Below are 23,122 nucleotides of genomic sequence, written 5' to 3' on the forward strand. Positions count from 1 at the left end.
CCCATATATACATACATATATACATCTGTCTATAAATCTATCTGGACTGGCCTGTATTGACGTCGGTAGAGCCTGGGAATAGCGGTACGCTGACCATGTGCCAACCCACATAAAAGACACGTGGCAGGCCTTAGCTCTTTAGGGCTGTTATGCCATGTGGTTTGGCTTGTCTATCTACCTGTTTGTGTATCTCTGTCGTACAGGTATAATCAGTCACCACTGTTTAGTTATTCTTTTGTGGAGATAATGATATGCTGCTAATTCTAATGAAATATATCTTATTGCCATTTATTGTGTGAAAGTGCAGACAAGAAGGAAAGTCTCAGTAATGATGGCCAACCCTGGAATTCGAACTTTGAACTCCCCGATTATTATAGCAAGCACGTTCATGCACCTCGTACTGATTATACAGAAACGTAATTTTTTATTTAAAAAATATTGTAATATTTACATGACTTAAAAAGTAAAGTTGTAATAAATTTGATAAATTTATTACCTTGATAAATTTGGAATGACTTGCAAGCGGTAAACAACATATGGAAGAGCTATTTCCTTGCAAAGTTCCTTTATGAAAACCTTCCGACGGAAACTGTGAAACTGACTCCAATCAGGGTACTTCGTAATGTAAATAATTCCTTTCATCAGCAAGTTAATAATTCATCATAAAGATCACTAATATTCATGGACTACCTCGGGTCCCCCACTATAACCAAAAGTGAATACAAAATTTTAGGTGGGGTGAAGGTATATAGTGGGAGAGCTTAGGTCCCCCAACGCTTATAACAAATAAACCGAGAGCTTCGTAGGAATGACTACAGCATGAACATATGCATACTTCGAAAATATTAACATAGCTAAAGAAACAATGCTCTAAGAAAATAACGCACAAAATGATTTCACAAAATAATAATCTGGGGGACCTTAAGGTACCCCACATGGCCGTTCGAGGGTTAAAAATATTTTCTTAAATATATTCCGTAAGGTCTGTTAATATTCCCTGTCTTATTCTGATAAGTTTCTGAATTTAAAACTTAAAAGTTAATGTCCATAAAACATTTATTTTAGTTCGTTCGTTCGTTCAACGAAGAAAAGTAGTTGTAATGAAATCCATTTCATAGACGCATCATCTGTAGATGCATAGATTCAAATTTTGTAATGTGCTGGGTAATGTATTCAGTGATGACTTGGCTTTCACTTATATTTTTTATATCTTATAGGTTAAAAAAATTAGTGGCTGTAAAAAATTCATTAAGTGTTCCGGAATACTAAATCATAGATTCTTTAATGGTTGTGCATCATACATAGTTGGCACGTAATAAAAAATAATATAATAAAATTACATATTTTAAAATTATCCTTGAGGAGAGGAGATTATTGAATAAATCTTCTATTCTGTCGGTTATGTACAACAGTACATTTTTGACTTGAAAATAGAAAATTTGTAAGTTAGTTTTGGAGTTTGTGATTGCGCTAGTATTTCCCTTTTATTCATTAAATTAATCAACGGTATCTTTTAGGGGATGTGTGTTACTCATATTTCTCCGCCACGGAGTCGGTAAACACTTAAGTCCATCGAGAATAGCCAGATAAATCTGTCAAATAGGAAAATATAGGATTAATTGTTGAAGATTTACGAGAAGTTGAAAATTACAAGGTCTGTATGATAAGTAATGAGACTCGCCGCGCCGCGGCGCGCGTGTCGCTGGAGCGGGTTTGTCGGTGATGGAGGATGTAGGGGGGGGGTCCGAGCAAAGCAACGCACCGCGCGTCAGTTGGCTCCGAGCCTTAGTGGAGCGCGGACAAGCCTTGGACAAAGCCCTTGTGAACATTCTTGTCACGGCGGAAAATCAACAAACATGGAGGGTTCCATCGAACAGCGTTATGCGATCAAATTTTGCGTTCGCCTGGGGAAAACGGCTACTCAGACGCTTTCTCTCATCACGGAGGCCTACAAAGAGGAAGCCCTATCCAAAGCCCAGGTGTTTCGTTGGCACAGTGCGTTCCGGAACGGCCGGGAAAGCGTTGAGGATCTGGAGAGGGCTGGACGCCCGACAACAGTGACTACGGACGAAACTGTGGCAAAAGTGAGGGATCTCCTGAACTCAGACCGTCGATTATCGTTGAGATTGATTGCTGATGAACTCGATATGAACCACACAACAGTGCACAAGATTGTGACGGAACAATTGGGAATGAGAAAAATCTGTGCGAAACTGGTGCCGCGAGTGTTGACTGACGAACAAAAGCAACGACGTGTTGATTGTTGTCAGGAACTGTTGAACCTCATGAACAGTGACCCTAACTTTGAAGATGACGTCATAACAGGTGACGAGTCGTGGGTGTTCCAGTACGACCCTGAAACGAAACGTCAAAGCGCGGAGTGGCACACTCCTGCGTCCCCGCGCCCCAAGAAGGCCAGAATGTCGAAGTCAAAGGTGAAAACAATGTTGATTGTTTTTTTTGACAATGTGGGGGTGGTCCACAAGGAGTTTGTACCCCAAGGACAAGCCGTCAACGCCGCCTTCTACAAACAAGTCCTTGAGAGACTGCACAGGAGCGTCAAGCGGAAAAGACCGGCGATCGCTAGCCGGTGGAAGTTGCATCACGACAATGCCCCTGCCCACACCGCCTTCTTAGTGACCTCCTTTTTGACCCGGATTGGGGTGGAAGTCCTTCCACAACCACCCTACAGCCCAGATGTGAGCCCGGCCGACTTCTTCCTCTTCCCGAAGCTGAAGCCACGCTTGAAAGGAACCCGTTTTGCAGACGTCACAGCCATCCAAGCAGCCGTGACCACATTTCTAAAGGACATGCCGGCTGCTGACTTCCAGGGGGCGTTTGCAGCGTGGAAACATCGATTGCAGAAGTGCATCGACGCAAGAGGAGAGTACTTCGAAAGCTTTTAAGTCCCTGTACAGATCAGATCAATAAAACAATGTTTCCAGACCTGGTCTCATTACTTATCATACAAACCCTGTATTTCGAAAGAATTGTTTCGAATTATTATAAACTTTCAATAATAATTTGAAACAGTTCTATCTTTATCAACATGATGACAGTTCATGAATTTGATCTCAAGTAGAAAATATGAATATACAGTCAGTTATGTGATTATGCACCCTTATTTCTATTAAATCCATTTTTTTTTTCGATAACATTAGTGTACAGATTCATTTCATTGAGTTGAAAGTTACGTAGCACTAATATTTCTCAGTTTCGTCTGATGCTTGTATGAATTTCCGTGTTATGTCAGCACAATACAATTTATTTTAATGCAAGAGAAACATGAGGAAGGCTTAAATAATATGTAAGTATAAACTCATTATGTGTCACTACAATAAGAGTATTTTTTCCTGTAGTAAATAAATGGACATCAGTGGAGAAGAGCTGGCCGTTGGAGGTCGTACAAAACCTTTCTAAAGAATGGGAGATAGCTACATCTCACATAGAAGCAACTAATGATAAAAGAAAGTTTCAGTGCAGCGTATGTGGACGAGTTTATTTGCATAGAACGTCTCTTTCTAAACATCGAAGTGTACATAGTGGAAAAACACAGTGTCCTAAGTGTCACAAAGTGCTGAGTCGACAATATGATATGAAGATTCATATGCATATGCACCATAAAGATACAAATTAACTACTGGTAGTGCACGTTTCACTAATGGACCTGAATCTACAAATGAACCAAATCTGATGTAATCTTTCGAAAGTACTTTAGCATATATATTTTTTTCAACTTCAAAGCTCCAGTGAAGAAAAGGTTTAAATATATTTGAAACATTAAATCTAGGAAAGATACATTATCTGACTGTAAGTACTTCATTATTTGATTAGAATGGAATAATTTGTAATATTCATTGTATTAGATCTTTCAAATGATTTCTCGGATTTTTCAAATTAGACAGATTTCTGAACCTTTAACTGTTTAATGAATAACTTATGCTGTATCTTTCTAAAGTAACGATTTTACAGTTTAATTCATTAATATACTGCTTTTACAAGACATGATTGGCCTGTTAAGTGCATTTTTTAAAAAGCGAAAATGGCCATTTTTGAACATTTTTACCTTATTCATGCCATTTATTTTTGTTGACTTCAATACTTACCTCTATTGAATTCTGAGACCGTCTCTCAACCAACTGTGTATTAATCGATCTGATGAGCCCGGCCGCCTCACAGACAGCTGTGTATGCCAATGAGTTCATATTAGTGGAAATTGTACGACTAGTTAAATAAATTAAAGTCTCTTGTAAGTTAAATGTACTCAGGACTTAATTTGTCTTAAAATTATTATTATTATTATGTCTGCGTTTACTTGCTGATTTTAAGGCGACTTCCGTTCTCAAATGATGGAAAGACGAGAAACCAAACTGTTATTCACAATTTCAATTTGTTTATTTTATACTTTAGAAGTTTTAATTGTAAGTGGTCTGCATTACAAATCTGTTTATAGGGGGCACGGTGGCTCAGTGGCAGAGCGCTTACCTTCGGTTCGTAGGGTCTCTGCGAAGTAAGCTTGTGGTGGACAACACCATGCTCGTGGGTTTCTTCAGGTGCTCCCATCTTTCCCATATTCTCATCCTACCGATTCTTCCATCATTCACTTGCTTCAATCATCCGTCTCCCTTAGCCTAATAGGCATAATCGTCAGACGAACCGAATGATTTCATTTCATTTCATACAATCTGTTTATGATTTGCAGAGTGTAAATTGTCATGAGTAGCTGAAATATTTAGCAACATATTAATTCTATAGAGGTTCAGTTTAGTTTCAAAACAGCACCGTCTACTTTCATGCTCGTATTCACCGTAGTCTTTTCAAGAAAATAGATCTTCTCTTACTAGTGCACTTTCCTGTCATGCATCCTATAAATGAAATTTTTATCCTATGCATCCTTTAAATGAGATTTATGTTTCTGCTACTTAACGTGCTAAGAAGTTACATTCTTCATAGTTATTTAGTATATCATGATTAATAAATGTCCGTGTGAACCATCAATTTCAGGGAAAAGTTTCATCATTTATATAATATTTCTGACTATAGTTGTAGCTTAACTGATTAAAGAGGCAAGTATGCAAGCAGAGATTGCAATGTGAAATAAGTCAAATGTAAGAGAAATAAAAGAAAATTAAATAAAATAGTTTATTTTTAAAATTTTTAATACAGTATTTAGATTTTAAAGCTCCTGTAGGAAAGTAAAACTAGATAAATGTACAGTTTTAATACACTAAGAATTCATGGTCGTTTTCTTGGTAATTAATAATTTTTAAACTTCAAGTAAAGTGTTAAAAAGATCAAAATTCGCTTTATGATGCTGCAGAGTGTACATCCATATCTTCTTTTCTTTCCTCCATAGACTTGTTTTTGGCCAATGGAGAGCAGACTGAAGATGGAAAGATGAGTGAACAACTATTTAAGAAGGAATTCTCTGCAATCAATACTTCTTTTTTGGAGGAGGATATGGTACAGATTAAGTATCATTGCCAGATTTGTGGAAAGGAGTTTAAACACCGCAATTCTTTGACGATGCATAAAAATTTGCATTCTGGTCAAACCAAGTGTCCAGTGTGTGAGAAAGTTTTCAGTAGGATGTACGATATGAAAGTGCATGCGCGATTGATGCATGGTGTAGTTCTCAAGTAATGGACAAGACTGAGTGTGTGTTGACAATTCTTCGATAGAGAGTTTACGGCTTTGTATTTCTTACTTGCGTATTAGTAGAGAACTTCCAAAGTAAAATCTGAGCGAGTTAAATCGTTGCCAGAATTGGTACGGAAGACCATTCGTGGAATATTGTACAAAGTTTCATATTCCGAAAACTTGTTGTTATGTGGTTAAAGTTGTGACAAAGAGAAGTCATGTTCTGTATGGAAATTAACGAATATTAGCAGTTCAAATCGTTAAGTTTTAATATCGTAGTATAATATTAATAGGACCATGAGATTACTGATACTCTTTATTCATTAAACATTTAAAAAAAATCTATATTATGTGAAATATACCGACAAACTGTAAAAACTATTAATTGGCTTATTTATACCCACAATTGCAGGCTCTTGCTTCAAAACTTAGCACATGATTCTTGAGACATTTGTTATACAAATTATCAGACGTAAAAGAAAACAAACACATTGTTTAAACACTGATTGGAAGTTTTGACAAGTAGAGACTGTGAGAAAGTGACAGAATCCATAGTTAAATAGTGGACTAAATAATCGATGTTTACTTAAGGAAAAAACTGAAAGAAGGAATAATTTTATTTATTTTTGCATTGGAATTTCACACTACATGCTAGCAAATTCAATGATTTGGCGAACTCTTTTCGTCAACATAAAAATGTCTAATACTGGGAATATTATACTGTATGTCTTTGTGGGCTCGGAATGCTATTTTTTAAATAAACAAATGTGTATAAGATGGCTTATTTACTCTGTCGGGTGTGAAAATTAAGTAAAGGGGTAAATAGAAGGTTAAGGGTTTCCGAAAACCCAAGGTTTGGGGAAAATACTCGGGAAAATGAACGAACAAGCAAATGAAGAAGGATATACAGAGTTCCTTAATATGTGTAAGGTATCGAATAGATTGTGTTAATTAAATCAGGACACATTGCTTACATAGAAAGTGGATAAGTGGTACGTAGAATTTAGTTGGGAAATTCCTTTGAAAGATACTTGTGTTAACTAAGAAATAAGTTGGTGGATAATACGAGAAATGTTTCCAAATATTTTTTTTTAAAAAAAATTAATTATTATTTCAATAACTATTCGTACCTACTAAATTGTAGATTTGTAATGTAACATCGATGTAACAGTATGCACTTCCCCGAGCACGAATCAAAACTTTTGTGTTCAAAATATATTTTCGGAGTTTGTTTTATCCACTTATCTCATTTAAGTTGTGCGTACTTCCTATATGTGAACAATGTGTCTTGCTCATTTTAGATACTTCAGTTTAACTACACCAATATATTCTCAGACTTCATATATTGTGCAGCTTTGCGTTATCTTAGCTTTTACATGCAGAAGTTTGTTCAACTCTGAGAAGAAATGAGTCACAGGGAGCTGGATCAGAGGAATAAGATGGATATGGAAATAATTACAGTACAGTTCTTTTAAGACCTCCTTTATTCGGTGTATTATCGTGCATTATCATGTTCCATCAAAGATCGGATATGGTAGTGTCCAGCTCGGTGTTCAATACGGGCTTGTTGCAGTGGACCGATTAAAAGATTAGAATATTCTGTTTTATTATTATTATTATTATTATTATTATTATTATTATTATTATTATTATTATTATTATTATTATTTTAGTTCGCTAATCCACCAAGATAATCCCAACAAATTCTTGAAATATTGTGACAAATTACCGTACCAACAGAAGGAACGGAACGACTTTTTAGTGGAAATCCCTTTTCTGTCTTCGGTACGTTAGTCTGACTGGCTAATTTCCCCGATTAAACTAGTCTGTATTAACGAATATTATTGGATAAACATAACGCGATTTGTTAGAAAAGAATATTATCACCCCTGTATTATTCAAAGACATAGCAGTTTCCAGAAGTTCTGAAGCATCCTCATATAAAGCAAAATCTTCGGAGTTGGATATTCTGATTGGATTGGATAAACACATTTTAGGATCGGCTGATGGACTTTGTTTCTTTAACTGGAACCTTTGTGTTCTTCAGCCAAGGAATTCGTAGAGCATAACATACTTATTTTCATATCGTGTTCTATATTTTCTTCAAAATTAAATGATCAGTTATATTCAGAAAATAAATTTTCTTATGCCTGTTGGTGCGATTGTGGAATTTTTGAAGCGGTCATTAAGACAATGTGTGATTCAGTTCAGTTTTGATATCATTGCCCTCTAATTTTACGTACGTATATGTTTCACAGTAAAGTGCTAAATGTCTTGAATAATATCAGAAGATATTCTGTATCAAAAACTGAGAGTATATACTCCTCTCTGATCCACGTCGAAACAAGGTGGATTGATTATTAACAATTATAATAATAATTCTAAAGATTGCATTACGTACAGGATATTGAAACTTGCAGTCTTTAAATGGATATTTTTACATGTCAGTTCTCAGGTGTTTCCTTGTGGCATTTCAAGCATCTGTTGTTTCTTCGACCTTGTCTTAGCATTCTACAACCTAATTTATTTAATATATACTAAACATAAAAGAGCATTTAATAAAGAATTGGTGCAGGAGTAGAACCTAGTGACAATATGAACTCAGTAAAGTTGGGAAGATTTGGACTGAACTGTATCGCGCGTGAAATATATAAATCCATTAAGAATAAAATAAAACACTTATACTGTATCAAATATTATGCAGTGACAAAATGCGGCAAAGAGCATCTTTTATTATTTTCTCAATTGTAATGGATATATTAAAATATGTTTATCTTTCGTATTAATCAGTTTCATTTTATCTAATTAAACTTTTATTCTCAGATTTGCATATTACTGGAGTCAATAGTTTATTTTGTGAGCAGATGGCAGACGTGTTTCACAATAAAATAGACATTTAACTCAATTTCGTTGATTGGCCGAACTAAAGTTTATCGACTCTTTCAGCATTAAGGCTATATGAGAAGTGGACTAAAGCTTAACGTGGAATCCAAACCACATGAGCTCAATCGAACCCGGTTCTGCCGCACTAAATGCATGTATGCTAATCATAAATTTACGAAGTATCTCAAGATCATTTCGTGGGGCATAAGTTTATTTCACACTATCACAGATAAACTAAAATTTATATATGAAATTTACTATCGTTTCCAAATTGTATAATATATGTATTGAGATTGTTTAAGATACTAAATTTGAATTTTCCAGTATGATTTTTGGATCTTGAATGCGTCTGTTGCAATGTTTTCAGTCCTGAAGAAGTCGTTTTAGGAAATGAGGTTTAATAATTTCGTGTGTTTAGCTGAAACGAAGCCAAAGAAATTTGAATTCTTGAGAAAAGCTGGAATCATCTTCAGTAGAAAACCTGAATAGTGCAAATGTGTGAACACTGCACTTGTATGCAATTACCGGATCAACTTCTGTTTGATTATACTAAATTGCTGTAATGGGTTTATATGTTACATGACAACATTCGTAATTTCACAAATTTATTAAAATTAAGAACTTATAACATTTGGTATTTTACGATATATATAAAAAAAATGGTGATCTTGACATATGGAAGCAACGTAAGATGCTCTCATTCTTTCAGCTTAGTAAATTCTCACAATTTTGAGATGTTTGGAAATTCCTCATTGTATATATAAGGGTATTAGATGTATGTTTGATGACGAATGCTCAATTTATAGTATTGTACACTATTGTACTTTTGTCTAAAGAAAGTTACTGCTGCAGCATAATGCGAACTAAATGCATTATGTACTTCAACAGTGGGGAACTCCAACAACAAAAGTGAGATTTTCTATTATATCCAATTTTTGAGTACTGTATTCAATTATTGGCAGTTATGACTAAGCTCCCTGGTTCTTTGCAGACTATGAATCACTATAGTTGACCAGAAGGCTTTTAGCTTGGTCGTGTCTGATTCCATCTGGGTTTCTAGACCGGAGTTAGCTATCTTTTTATTTAAGTAGAACCCTACTTGTCTCATGGTGTTGTGTCGACACTAATGTACTCCATGGTGAATTGAACCTGGCAATGCACACTTAAAGGATGCTTGCGCTAACTGTTCATTTACAGTAAACGTTAATTATAACATAAGAATTAAACATTTTATTAAAAAGAATTTTAGCGTGTCTGGTGATCTATTTGACAAAACCCTTATTGCTAAAGCACAGAACTCTGATCTTTCTCTAGAATGGCAAATGATAGAAGTACCACATAGCAAATTCCAGTTTCCACTGGATCAGTAATTGAATTTTTCTGTGTGATTCCATCGCTTATGTTCGTTCGTTATTTTCTTTCTTTTCTACCTGAAACGTTATTACAAAATAGACTACTTCATATCATATAGGTGTGAGAGGATAGTACTTACTTTTAAATATTTTATACGTTTAAGAAACTGTAAATAGCTTTTATATATATATATATATCTTTTCGTACCCTTTCGTGGCCATGTAGTTAATGCGCATGCTCTCTATGTGTTGGTCCATTCTTCGATTTCCGGTGAGATGTTCTTGCCTTGGATACCAACGGAGATTCCACAACAGTAAGCTTCGTCTCATGTGGCGTCGACACTGAAAAGGGTCGTAAATTCTAAACCAACCAGTCTTTATATATTCTTCAAACGTATACTATAGTTCTCTTTTTGTTCTGGAGAGTTTTTAAGGTCAAGCGAGAAGAAAAGGCCATAATTGGAAATTGAGATGCTAAGACCGAAAGGTGGAGTCATAAATGGTGGTAGAAGCTGAATTTTCTTAGTAGTGGGAAATTTGAATATTGTTTGTAATCACATTTAGTAAACAGTTTAGATAGTTTGCAAACTTCGAAGTATTTCAATGTCTATAAATTACACACTTGGATTCAATTTTGACATACGTACATACTTTTAAATGTACATTTTACACATAGGATATAGCCAAGGTCCGTCGACCCTACTGCTCCTTCCCTCAGTAGGGTCGACGGACCTTGGGATATAGCTACCTCAATTCGCAGTTAACCAAACACTGTATTAGTACTATATTTCAAATAATGCATTAATCGAAAAGGTCGCAGCTTTTTCCATTCAATTTGAATTGTGGTTATACTTGTCATGTTTCATCTTATTTTGTTTTGATTAAGCCGGTATTCGAGTTGTTGCTAAACAAGCTTGGTAATAACAATATGACACGTGTGATCATTCCATTTAGTGTAAAGAGACAATGTCAGGATAGTGCTCACTTAGATACTTTACTTTTCTGAAATTGCTAAACGTCTTTTATGTATTTCTACAGCGTATGTCATTGTAAAAATGACTGTTTATAAGTAAAAATACATTGTATACACGCCTTCCTTTTTCCTTGTCATATACAAAGTGAAGTTGATCCATTGTCAGTAAAAGCGAGCGAAGATACACAGTACTATATTGTATAACATATATTTTTATCGCCTTTTTTTCTATTTCTTTCAAAATAGTTGTACTTGAATTTGAGGAGAGAAAGTGAAATTTATTATTTAAAGTCTGATTTTTATCCAGCTTGCCTTAGAAATGAATAATCGTAATATTTTGTAAATACAGGACCCTGTTAAACCAAAGAAGTGATAGTTATCTTCCTTTGTGTGAGCAGACCTACAAGTTTTGACCATTTCATGCAGTCTTTGTCAAATAAATGCCAAGTGTGTATATATAAAAAATATGTTGTATATAAAAAGAATTTTAAAAATTCAAATATATTGAACATCAGTTGTAACTATGAAAGACACTTATCACGAGAAGAAATAAGTGCAAAAATTACAAAGATCATTTATCCAGACTTTTTAAAAATACGTATTACACATTTTGAAATTTTTCAAACTAAAATTGTGAGCTTGAAATTTTATCAACATATATATGGATTTAATTAAATATAACATTGTTTTATGAACGAAACACTTTTCTTTTGTTACTATCTTAAACAACAATATTAAACTACAGCTAGTAAATTAGCTTGTGGTTTTAATTATATTATTTTTATATATATAAAAAACTTAAATCATACACTGTATATATTATACATCGGTCTGTGTAATTCAAATGTGATAAGATGGAACTTTCAAACTGTGATCACAAAATGTTTCTAAGCAAATATATATACTTTTTAAAGTAAGTATTTTGTATGATGCGTTTGGTGTGATGACGTAAATAAATATCAGATGTACATCCTAGTCTTTTTTCCTATAGTGTCTCCCCAAATGTGGCTGCACGAAGATGGAAGTGAAAACCTGGAGGAGATCTTTGGGGATGCAAGGAATGATACATCTCCCGCAAAGAACAACGAGTCTGCCAAATACCGTTGTAAGATATGTGGGAAAGCTTTTAAACATCCTGGTTCAATTTCATTACATAAGAATTTGCACAAAGGTTCTACCCAATGTCCAATTTGTCACCTTGTTTTCAGTCGAACTTATAATATGAAACGTCATTTGCATTTGGTGCATTCTGGAGCACTAATGTAGTGAAATATTAGTTGTTCTGTCAGAAGAGTAGGGAAAAAGTTGTTCGTTTAATTGTGACATTCTAATATCAAATTGTTAATTATACACTTCATTAGCAATGAGACAAAATGGGAATCTGTTTATCCCAAGTCTTTGGATTTGGATAGTATAATTAGTCAAATTTTGTCGTATATAAATACTTGCACATGGTCTAAATTTCGCCCCTTATAATAGATGGGGCAGTCTGAAATTTCGTACGTATAAAACTTCACGTGATTACGTTTCAAGTGATAACTTTGGAAAATACTGTGTTATGAGATTTAAGGTTTGATTAACATGAGTCTTTTAAATAACGTTAAACAGCATTTTCCTAGTCAAAATTCTTTGCCTTTGGCCTAATATTGCATCCACATACTTTCACTATATTACCTGCAAGGTGTAGTGACGTGTTTAGTTGTGAAATGTTATTTTCATTATACAGTCACCAGCAAAAGTGTGCACTATTCGTGAAACATTCCTTAATTTGTAACATTATGAAACCAAAGCGATGAAATAAAGTTCTACTATATGGTAACAAAAGAAAATATGTTGTATAGTATAGTGTGTGGATAGAAAATGGATTGGTCGTCCAGTATCCACACGAAATAGAAAAAGCAAATAAAACGGCACATCTTTAAATGTTCTCAATATAGTCTAACAATTTTTGTGAGTATATCATTCTAAACCATTATAAGTTACCGAAAACATGTTATGTCCAAGAAAACAGAGAAAAACAAAAAAATTTTCTTTTCAACGTTCGCGGAGTTAAAGTTGTAAGAATGTTCGTATGATTAAGTCGGATTTTCTAGTTTATACGTATATTAGTTGACTGCGAGCATAGAAAGAAAATACATCTGTTATTTTTTTCTTTTATTCACATGTCTTGTTTGGATTAAGAAGGAAGTGGTAGTTCAATATGTAAAATATTTTATGAGTAAAAGGGGAACATAAAACAATATATATATTTTGATATGGACAGGTTCAAGTTACAGTGGTGTAAGTCGCATTTTATTTTTTATTTTCTCAGAAATTAACGCCAAGGGAATTGTAATAAATTCAGGAACATAAGAGAGGTTTCCTTTATAACTTCCACTGCCATCTGTTGGCAGTTAAATGAAGGATGACTTACGTTTTATGTTAACAGATTGACTTATTTAGATTTAGTGTCTGTATATAAGTACTAGTATTTCCATTTGAAAAATTGAATTACAACAGTGCGATTTTAAACCGTCCATGTATCGCAGTCTTGTTAAAAAAAAAAAAAAAAAGCCACTCACGTTTTACTCTCGCAACCGTACGTAAGAAATTTTTATACTTTGACGTGAGATCTCAGTTGCCCAAAGGAAATCCACATTTGTTTGATTTTAATCTTTTTTCGAATAAGTATACGCTTGATTTTCTGAGAGAAATTGTTGACTTTTTTTTTAAAGCAATACTGTAAATATAACTTTTTTTTTTTTTTGTATTTCTGAATAACTAGGACGTTTGACTTGTGCTGTGCGCAAAGCAGTATTACATAAATACAGAAAAGTGTAGAGAAAACGTCTGAGAGTTTCCTTTCTATTTTCTTCTGACTTAATATCGTATTAATTACATTATTTTTTTTAAATACTATTATTATTAAAGTGGAATCTTCAGTGTGTTGCATTTTCTGCTGCGAATTCGAGTCAAGAATTTATGTTCCGAATTTGCTATAATCGTGATATTAAAACTCTTATAGACCGTGATAGCTTCCTGAAAAGATTGTCTTACTAGTTGTCGAAAGGAAAACATTTTAGAAATGTAATCTTTTATCAAGAAATCACAATAAAGTTACCTCTGTATCTTCATCAGTTCTTGGAGAATTTTAAATTTCTAAATAATGCCAGAAAGGAGAAATATTATATAAAAATGAAAAGATAGTTGTGAAAGGAGTTAAATCGGGGATTGTGAGGATGAAAATTTTACTTCGTTGAATACATGAAGGTTTGACTACTATTTTCTTTCTCGTGGGGAAAATATGTCAAATAGCTTGATAACGACTTAATAATTGTTTGAAGAGCATTTTGTTTAAACATGCTGTTGTAAATACGAGGTGTGTGAGAAAAGTAATGAGACTGATTTTATACTAACTAAAGTTTTCATGTTTTTCAAACAACGTTATCCCCTTCAAAGTAGTTCCCTTGGGTAGCTATACACCGGCGGAGTCGTTCCCACTCTTCGTAGCAGCGCTGGAAGTCTTCAACTGGTATGGCTTTTAACTGGTCGGTCACAATCTTTTGAATGTTCTCCAGAGTTCGAAAATGACGTCCTTTTAGGACGTGGTTCAATTTCGAGAAAAGGAAAAAGTCTCAAGGACTCAAATCAGGTGAATAGGTGGGGTTGAGGAACAACAGTAATGCGTTTTGAAGTAAAAAAAAAAACTGATGGAAGTGGCCGTGTGACACGGGGCATTGTCATGATGAACCATCCACATGTCTGCAATGTCTGGTCTCACACGAATCACTCTTTTCCTGAGCTTTTCAAAGACACTTTTATGAAATACTTGGTTGACAGTTTGTCCTGGTGGAACAAATTCTTTGTGCACGATACCCTTACTGTCAAAAAAACAAATCAACGCCGTCTTGATCTTTGATTTGCTCATTCGACATTTCCTCGGCCGAGGAGATAACGGAGTGTGCCACTCTTCGTTTTACCGCTTTGTTTCAGGATTCATCACCTGTGATCACATAATTGAAGAATTCTTGGTCATTGGCAGTCCTCTCAAGAAGATCACGCACACGTTTTTTCGATTGTAAGGTTTTTCGGCACCATCTTGGCACAAATCTTTCGCATGTTCAAATCGTCTGTCAAAATTTAGTGTACGGTGAAAGTGTTTAAATTTAACTGTTCACCCGTCATCCTTATTGTTAAATGACGATCTGATCTCACAAGAGCCCTCACACGTTCAACGTTTCCGTCATCTTATGAAGTTGAAGGTCTCCCTCAGCGAGGTTCATCTTCCACGTGTTCTCGGCCTTCCAAAAATGATTTGTGCCAGCGGAAAAATTGTGCTTTTGATAAGCAATGTTCCCTATAGGCCTGTTTCAACTTTTCAAAAGTGACACTCGCAGATTCACCAAGTTTAACACAAAACTTTATTGCACAACGTTGTTCTAAATTCCGATGCCCCATTTCTGTAACACACAACAAAAACACAACTTCACTGATGGCGCTGTCAAAAATAATGTGTTAGCTGTACGGAGTTGTAACTCGGACTGAGGAAGTGGAAGGGATAAACAAACCAGTCTAGTACTGACCGGTAGACACAACGTTGCCAGATCGCCCGCAGTGTTGCCAGTCTCATTACTTTTCTCATACACCTTGTATTTTTGAAGTGAAATCATCCACACACACACACACAGAAAACATCTTGGTATTATTCCTTATTTAGAAATGTGTTTTTATTGCATTACGTTACGATGTATTTCTGAATCTGGAATTTCATGTATTGATAACGAATAAAGAGTTATATTATTACATATAAGTTGTTTTGATAAAACTCCTTGATTAAGTCAATAGAATTTAGTTGTATATTAAATAATAGATATAACAGGAGATTTATCTTCAAACATCGTCTTCCATTGCTTCATTTTTTTTTTTTTTTCGTAATATTAAGGCCATAATCATTTTAAAGCACAAATATACGATAACACTTGAGATACCGATAGAATGTTCAGATTTATATTTCAGTATATGGCTTTCACTTTTTAGATTGAGAAAACATTAAAAATTCTTGTGGATGGAAAATAGAATTATTTTATGCCTGATTCTGAATTTGTGGGGTTTCGTTGTTATTTTTAGCCGAAAATTCTCTCTACATTCTTCGCTTCATCACCAATCTTTCCAGAGGAGATGTTTCTCTTTTTAGCTTGAAATTCTTTGTAGGGCTAATTTCTGTATCTAACATAGAACTTCATTCGCAGTGGAAGCATCGTCATAAATAAATATAGCTACCAGCTACTTTACAAAGTTCTCCATTTATCAAATTTTATTCTTCCCAATTTTCGGGAGTAAAGTGCTGGTCCCGTATTTAGGAAAAATCTGATTAAATTAGAAAAAATACAGGAAGAAGCTACATAGGGATTTTTGAGAACTCAAACGCGTAGAATACTATACAATTTGTAAACCTCCTAGTAGTTAGTACATATACGCAAAACCTGTCATTTCTTTTGAGATACAAAACTTAAGAATTAGTAAGGGTCATTTTTGTCGAATCTGCGTGAACCCAGATACAATTTTGTATTTTTATATTTTAGTAAACGATGACAACTTGATTTCAACGACCGTTCCAATCACAAATTTCCGTGTAAACACCAGATGATGATCTAGATTCTCTTGAAGCAACGTGTGTAATCCATAAGGTACTTGGAGGGGAAGTGTATGTGGAGAAGGGGGGTTTGCTGTAATGTGTAAGTTAATTCCTACAGGTGATGTTAAAATATTCCAGTCCACTTCATCAAGGAATCCATAACTTCCACTTGCGATTTTTGTAATCAGCATCATGCTGACATATTTGACTAGTCCTTTTTTGTGAAGTGCATGTTTAATTTTATGGAAAAAAATCTTCCTCCTCAAGATTCGTATTACCTGAGTAACATTTATAGACCCTCTGAAAAGGTTTTCTCTTTAGGGTTAGCCACTAATATATATCCTTAGGTTTCTTCCGAAAAGAAAAAGACTTTTTCTTCTTTCTTCTTTCGCATGAATGTGTAGATTTCTTATATGTTTCTTTTCTGTCAATATTTGTGTTAAAACAGATGTTGATATCAGTAAATTGAAGGATCTTTAAATACTCGAACTGCCTTTATTTATTTTTATTATTTTCTATGATAACTTTGATGCTTAGATGGATTTGTTTTACTCGTCAATAAATATTGAAAATTAACTGATATCCGGAAACAAGTTTAATTTCATAGTGAGTTAAAGATGCATTTATCAGAAATTGTGAGAGTAGGTCACAGGTTTCTAGGGCATTACATTCTCAGAATGGAATTAATGATAATTAATTTGCCAATCTTAATGAAATTTTAAACTTCAGATAACTTCTTCAATAAATTTTCCTTATATCATAGCAAATTCTAGAGAAATGTAAGTGTACGAAGTTATTTGCATTGACTAACGAAACAACAACACTACAGGCTTAAGTTGTTTTGCATGCCTATTAAAGAAATTAAGCTACTTCGTAAGAGACAGGGTAGAAAAATCAGAATACCAGAGTGTATTGGTATTTCGTTGTTTCACCATTGGACTGGAAAAATGTTTTGAATGAGCTCATTTAAATATAATGGCTGTGCTCTTAACATCTGGCTTTTACAAGTAATATAATTTATTTCGTTGGAACACCCAACTTCGTTTGGTGTTTTTCATTGTCTAAATTAACTGTATAAACATCAACAAGACCAAGTAGTATATTTTAAATATGCTGTTTATATACCTAGGTATATGATTGCATATGGTGATGACAAACGCATTATCAGAATCAAGAAAAAACAAATTTCATTTAAAATATGTCAGTATTAAGTTTTTCAAAAGTTTTACAAAAGACAAAATCATAATTGAAATGTTTAGTGTTATGTAGTAGAAAGAAAGACATATTTACTGTATTTAGAAATCAAGTGTTCGCTTCGTTCTTCATTAAATTAAAGAATGCAAAATTAATATGTATTCAGTAGATTGGAGAAAACATGATTTCTAATGATTCCTTATGTCAGTATCTGGAAGGAAGAAATGGATAAAGATAATTAACATTACACATAGCCATCACATGTGAAGGGTGGTTAGATATACTAGTTGGTGACCCTTTGGTTGCTATATTCTGCAGTTTATGTTATTTACTTTTAATGACTTACATCTGACTATTTCAAAAAACAGTAAGTGAAGAAATTGCTGAACAGAAAGCTTTTGAGGATAATTTCTACAGCTCTGCTGTTCTTTTCCATTTTCAAAGAACGAACTAATTGTTCTGAGTAGTCGTAATGCTGAAAAAATGAAAATGAAATGAAATCTTGAGTTTTACGTCCCACAGTTATGCCGGTTAGGCTAAAGGAGACGGTGATGATGAATAATGAATGAAATGGTGGAATGAAGAAAGTGGGAGGAAACGGGAGAACCCAGAGGAAACCCACGCACACGGTGTTTGTCCACCACAAAGTTCACTTGGCGGGGAGTCGTAATGCTGAGAAATACTGTTTTACACATGTTCGCTTTATGAATTAAACACGTATTATGAAGAATTGACAATAGATTTAATGTTTAATAGTAAGTTAGACATACATTCTCTTCAGAAAAAGTACAAGTAATTTATACTACTTGTCTCCATCAGATACCATTCAAGTGCTGAAATAACTAATACTGAAATAACTAGTGCTGAAATAACTACAATAAGAAATAATTATTGTAGTAGTTTCTAAACGGAGAAGAATAGAAGTAATGGTAAATATGTGAAACTTTAATATTTCTTCCCTTCTTCTTTCCTTTATTTGAGCTGTTTTTGGTTTTAACTTAAAACAGAAGTGTATTATCAATCGAAGTTGCTTAAATAGTACCTTGTCATGTCTTCGTTCTGCTACTTGGGAACAAAATTGTAAAACATTTGCTAGATGCGTGACATGGTTACTCACAGATTGAAGTGTGAATTTTTGATATATGTCTTTAATTTGCATTTAATATTCCATATTTACAGTATTTTATACGCAAACATAGTCAGTTATTTTTTCCTAATATATCGACTCATGGAGGACAATTTCACGGATTGACAGTCTTGTTGTAATTTAACCTTCAGGCAAATTAAACAAGAATTCAACGTCTTATGGGGATTACCCAATAAAGAGGAGTGGTATATTTGAGTGATCAAGATATTGCGCATTAAGATTGTCAAAAGTGAGTTAACTGCCTCCCTTACTCACAAAGCGTCCCGTGAGTCTGGAAACAAAGAAAACAAGCATTATGAAATATGCTAAATATGTTGATCATTCTGTTGCACAAATTAATGACACCTAATAACCAAGAATGATGATAGATGATTTATCGTCCGTGGACCGCCAAGCGGGACCACTTTTTTTTCCCCGACGATTATGAATCAAAGCTTAGAGAGACTTAAATGATTAGATGAATAATAATGGTGGAATGAGGAAAATGGGAAGAAAGAGAAGAGAAAACCCAGTCTCACGATGTTTGTTCATCATAAAATTCACTTGGCACAGGTTGGAATCGAACCCCATACAGCAAAGGTAATCACTTTACCGTTGACCCACTGCGGCCCTCACTACTTGGCTTGTCGTCGCCGGTAATTTTTCTAATTTTTGACTACGTGATGATGGATTTACATTGGGGATGCAGTCTGTTGAATTCAGCTGTCATCTCACAGAAGATAATTTGGGTGCGTTCCTTCTTACCCAAACTCATATTATCTGCAACGAAAATAATGTTTCTCTTTGTAGACGTATGGGACGCTTTGTAGTTTGAATATATACGATTCAAATGGACAATTAATTTCATACATAGATTAATCGTACATTTGCAATGAAGTATTAATTGAACCCAATTCGTATCGGTTTTTCATATTTTTTAGAGCGATTTGCTTTGTTGCACTTGCTTGTCCATTAAAAAAAAGTACAAGAGATTTGTCAGGCAAAATGGTGAAGAAACAATGTTCTTTCTTTTCATGTAGAAATAGATTGGCCAGTAGTTGATGACTTAGGACTGAAGAGAGATACAGAAGAAGAAGAAATACTGAGTGGTTCTGCGCTGCCTGGCGATGGATCCAACAAAACCTTTCACGTTTGTCATCTATGTGGGAAAAGCTTCCGTCAACAGTGTTCGTTATCAGCTCATTTGCACATTCATAGAGGGCAAACCCAATGTCCTATATGTCAAATGGTATTGTGTCGGGTATTCAACCTGAAACGCCATATGATAATGGTTCATGGCATCAGTTTGGAGAGTCTGAAGCAGTAGTTTTACGAAGGTACTTCGTGCAATAGAAGAAATTTATGCATGTGTTAGTAGTGTATTAATTTACTATGCAATTCACCGAAAATAGAACGCTTTATTTCTAACGAAACATGAAATTTACTTAAAAGACATTCATATGTACTTGATCGTGTTCATTTGAAGGTGATGCTCTCCAAGTTGTTTTAGAGTGGCAACAATTCATATTAATATCAAATTGTAAGTTAGTAATGTCGTGTAACAGAAACATATTGAGGTTACCGATCACGCAACGAGTAATGATCGTGTGATCTTCGTAAGATTAATTTTAGAAGCGAAGTAACCGAGAAGATAGCAGACGTGTAAAAGGTTACCTTGTTTCTAACTCGAGAGTAAGAAGCTGGATCTTAATTCTTTAAAAAATTTAATTCAAGTTACTTAAACTCGGAAAAGCTTCCAAAGTTTTGCATTTATGGTTATGTGTATTACCTTCAGTTATAAGTTTCGCAGAAAGTATTTAAACAAATATTAAGATTTTGATTGAAAGTCCTATTGTGCAGTTGCAGAAATAAAATCACCTATAACGCTATACTAATTCAATACTCTGATATATTAAAAGCGTTCTTTGGTAAAGATTCGTTCGTTTTTTGAAAAGTCTAGTTCTGGAAATAGTTGTTGAGTTGAACTAGACCAATGATTTTGTTTCTTCAAGGTGTGAACAAATATTTCTGTTTTTTGTTTCCGATCTGTTATATCCAACATAATTTGTACTCTCGCTTTTTTAAAATAATATAATAATACAGTTTTGACTGGAAGAGTAAATTGGACACATCCATCACAATAAAATCCATTTAGAGATTCATCCCCATCCTGAGAAAAAAAAGAAGAAACGCATGAAATTTACATTATGAGACATGTACGGGTACACAGAAATGAGAATTGAAAACTTAGTACTGCTTTGAAAGCATATTATGTTACCGTGTGTTTTTTCAGTGTTAAGAAAACTGTTGTTTTGGTCTACTATACAAAATATACATTGCTAAGTGTAGAAGTTACGCATTCACTTACAGACGTGAAATCCAATATGGATTATGTTGCCGCTAGAAGTGAATACTTAATATTTTTTACTAGTAGCATTCATATTTTTCTTGCTTTCATTTACTCAATGTGTATATATAAGCTAATTAGTTTCAGAAATAATGTTCCCAGTTTCCTTATGACGTGATAACCAAATGTAATTACGTGTACCTTTTACTCTTAAAAATTTTGATGTAGCACTTTTTTTTTTTTTTTACTTCTGTGAGAGATTTAAAGTACTACAGAGATTGTACGGATTATCATATTAACTTTCGTTCTCGGTTTGACAGATGTAAAATCGTGAAAATGTCCATTGATGAAGGAAAATCGCAAATTTGTAATTGTAACTATACTAAGGAAAGACTAATTAATGGTTAAAATGGGATATGTATCTTATTCATATCATAACCAACTATTAAAAGTTTGAATGCTAAGTCAAAATGATTTTATATTTAAAAATTAGTTCTGAACCATGCAGTGGCCAATAACAGACTAGTACTACCATTTCCCGAATATATAGTTCGGGTTGGTGCATTTAAAATATAAATTATCCCATATTCGAGTAATTTTTGTAGCACAAATGTATACCTTGATAATGCTGGGGTGTATCGACCAACTTTGTCGTTGTTATATATTGTTCGTTTTTTATTTACATTTTATTTATACGTTAAGAGCAGAGTGGCAAAAAATAGAATAATAAGAAATAATTTAACTGTTTCTTAGTACTTACTCGTACCTTGTTATCGCCGAGCTAATCCTTTAGTTTACTGTTAGCATTGTTTATATCATTCCATTGGAAAGCTTCGAGGCATTTTAAATTAGATCAAATACTTAGCTTTTGTGTTTTCATTCTCTTATTTTCTCAAAAGATTAAACATAACGTCTTATAGGTATTCCGTAATAAAATTAAGAATTACTATAGGATGTCTTATTAGTTTTTAATACGAAAAACGTATTATGAAATGATAACCCGATAATATAAATGCCAAACTATGAGTTAATATTGAACACTTATCTATCTATTTTTGCGACATGAGTAAGTTCAAATTGTAACGTATTATAAGCGTTGAATAATAATTTAGAAGCTTTCGAATTGTCACTGCAAGAGCTATTTGGGGGAAAAGGCAAATTTTCGGACAGTGGTATAAAGAAAGGAACTTCCTTAATCAAGTTTTCAATGTCATTTCTGCGGAAATATCAGAAAAAAAGGTTAAAAATATTCGTGTAAGTTCGTGTTAAATTCTTCTAAAGTTTCCTTTTCTTTCTTTTTCTCTTTTTTCAATTAAAGCTACAAAGTCTGAACTTCTTTAAAGATGGAACGGTCAATGTAGTTAAAACTTGTTCTAACAGCAGTTAGACAGGTCTAAGTAATCTTCAGTAAACTCTGTTCCTTAATCGTATGTTTGTATTACATAACGCGTGTCAGTGTTAGGCGTTAGGTTTGAGTATTTGCACTAAATTCGGTACAAGATACTTTGTGCCAAATAGAAGATGAACAATGGAAGAATTGGAAGCCTGATAACATTGTTCGTTTGGACTAGAATACTCCTGTCTTACTATACATAGTAAATGGCCTTAATCGTTAAAATAATCTGTGTTAAAGCAATCGCCCTAATTACTTTCTGAAATAGCCGGATAGTGCTGTTTTTTTGTGAGAAAAACAGTAATCGTACAATTCAGATACTGGGATTAATTGTCCTTTTTCCTTTCTTTAAGTTATTGTGCTGCCAAACTTTGAAATCTCATTCGGAATTAGCTTTTTGGAAGTTTCCAATACATTCTAGTAATGTTGATCTCATAATGTTAGTATTATCGTGGATATTTAATTCGATTTGTGTTTCTTTCTGTTAATAGTAATATAGTTCGGAACATATTCATTTCAGTAATTCGTTGAGTTATTTTGTTATGGAATTAAAAAGAGAAAAGATGCAGCATTGAATGAACAGTGATTTTAAGAACTTGC

The 23,122-nt window shown here is 33.9% G+C and overlaps 1 protein-coding gene across 20 annotated transcripts in view; it reads left to right on the top strand.

The window, feature by feature from the left end:
• The window catches only part of LOC145687471 (uncharacterized), a 303,707-nt gene that overhangs the window by 156,071 nt on the left and 124,514 nt on the right, over positions 1 to 23,122 (top strand). The window contains exons 6-7 of one of the 20 annotated variants that reach the window (XR_014131682.1): positions 3,360 to 3,810; positions 5,357 to 5,496. The exons of 16 other annotated variants lie outside the window; for them this stretch is intronic. Coding sequence is in view for 3 of the 4 variants with exons in the window: in XM_081760963.1 (XP_081617089.1) it covers positions 19,823 to 20,109 (287 nt within the window). In the remaining variant the exon portion in view is untranslated. Of the gene's footprint in view, positions 1 to 3,359; positions 3,811 to 5,356; positions 6,416 to 11,839; positions 15,625 to 19,822; positions 20,120 to 23,122 lie in introns of those variants that run through there. 3 more of the 20 variants (XM_081760963.1, XM_081760983.1, XM_081760959.1) reach the window with 3 other exon arrangements.

The sequence above is a fragment of the Thermobia domestica genome, chromosome 1 (genome assembly GCF_964235325.1).
Source record: "Thermobia domestica chromosome 1, izTheDome1.hap1.1, whole genome shotgun sequence".
In the NCBI taxonomy this organism is placed as follows: Eukaryota; Metazoa; Arthropoda; class Insecta; order Zygentoma; family Lepismatidae; genus Thermobia; species Thermobia domestica.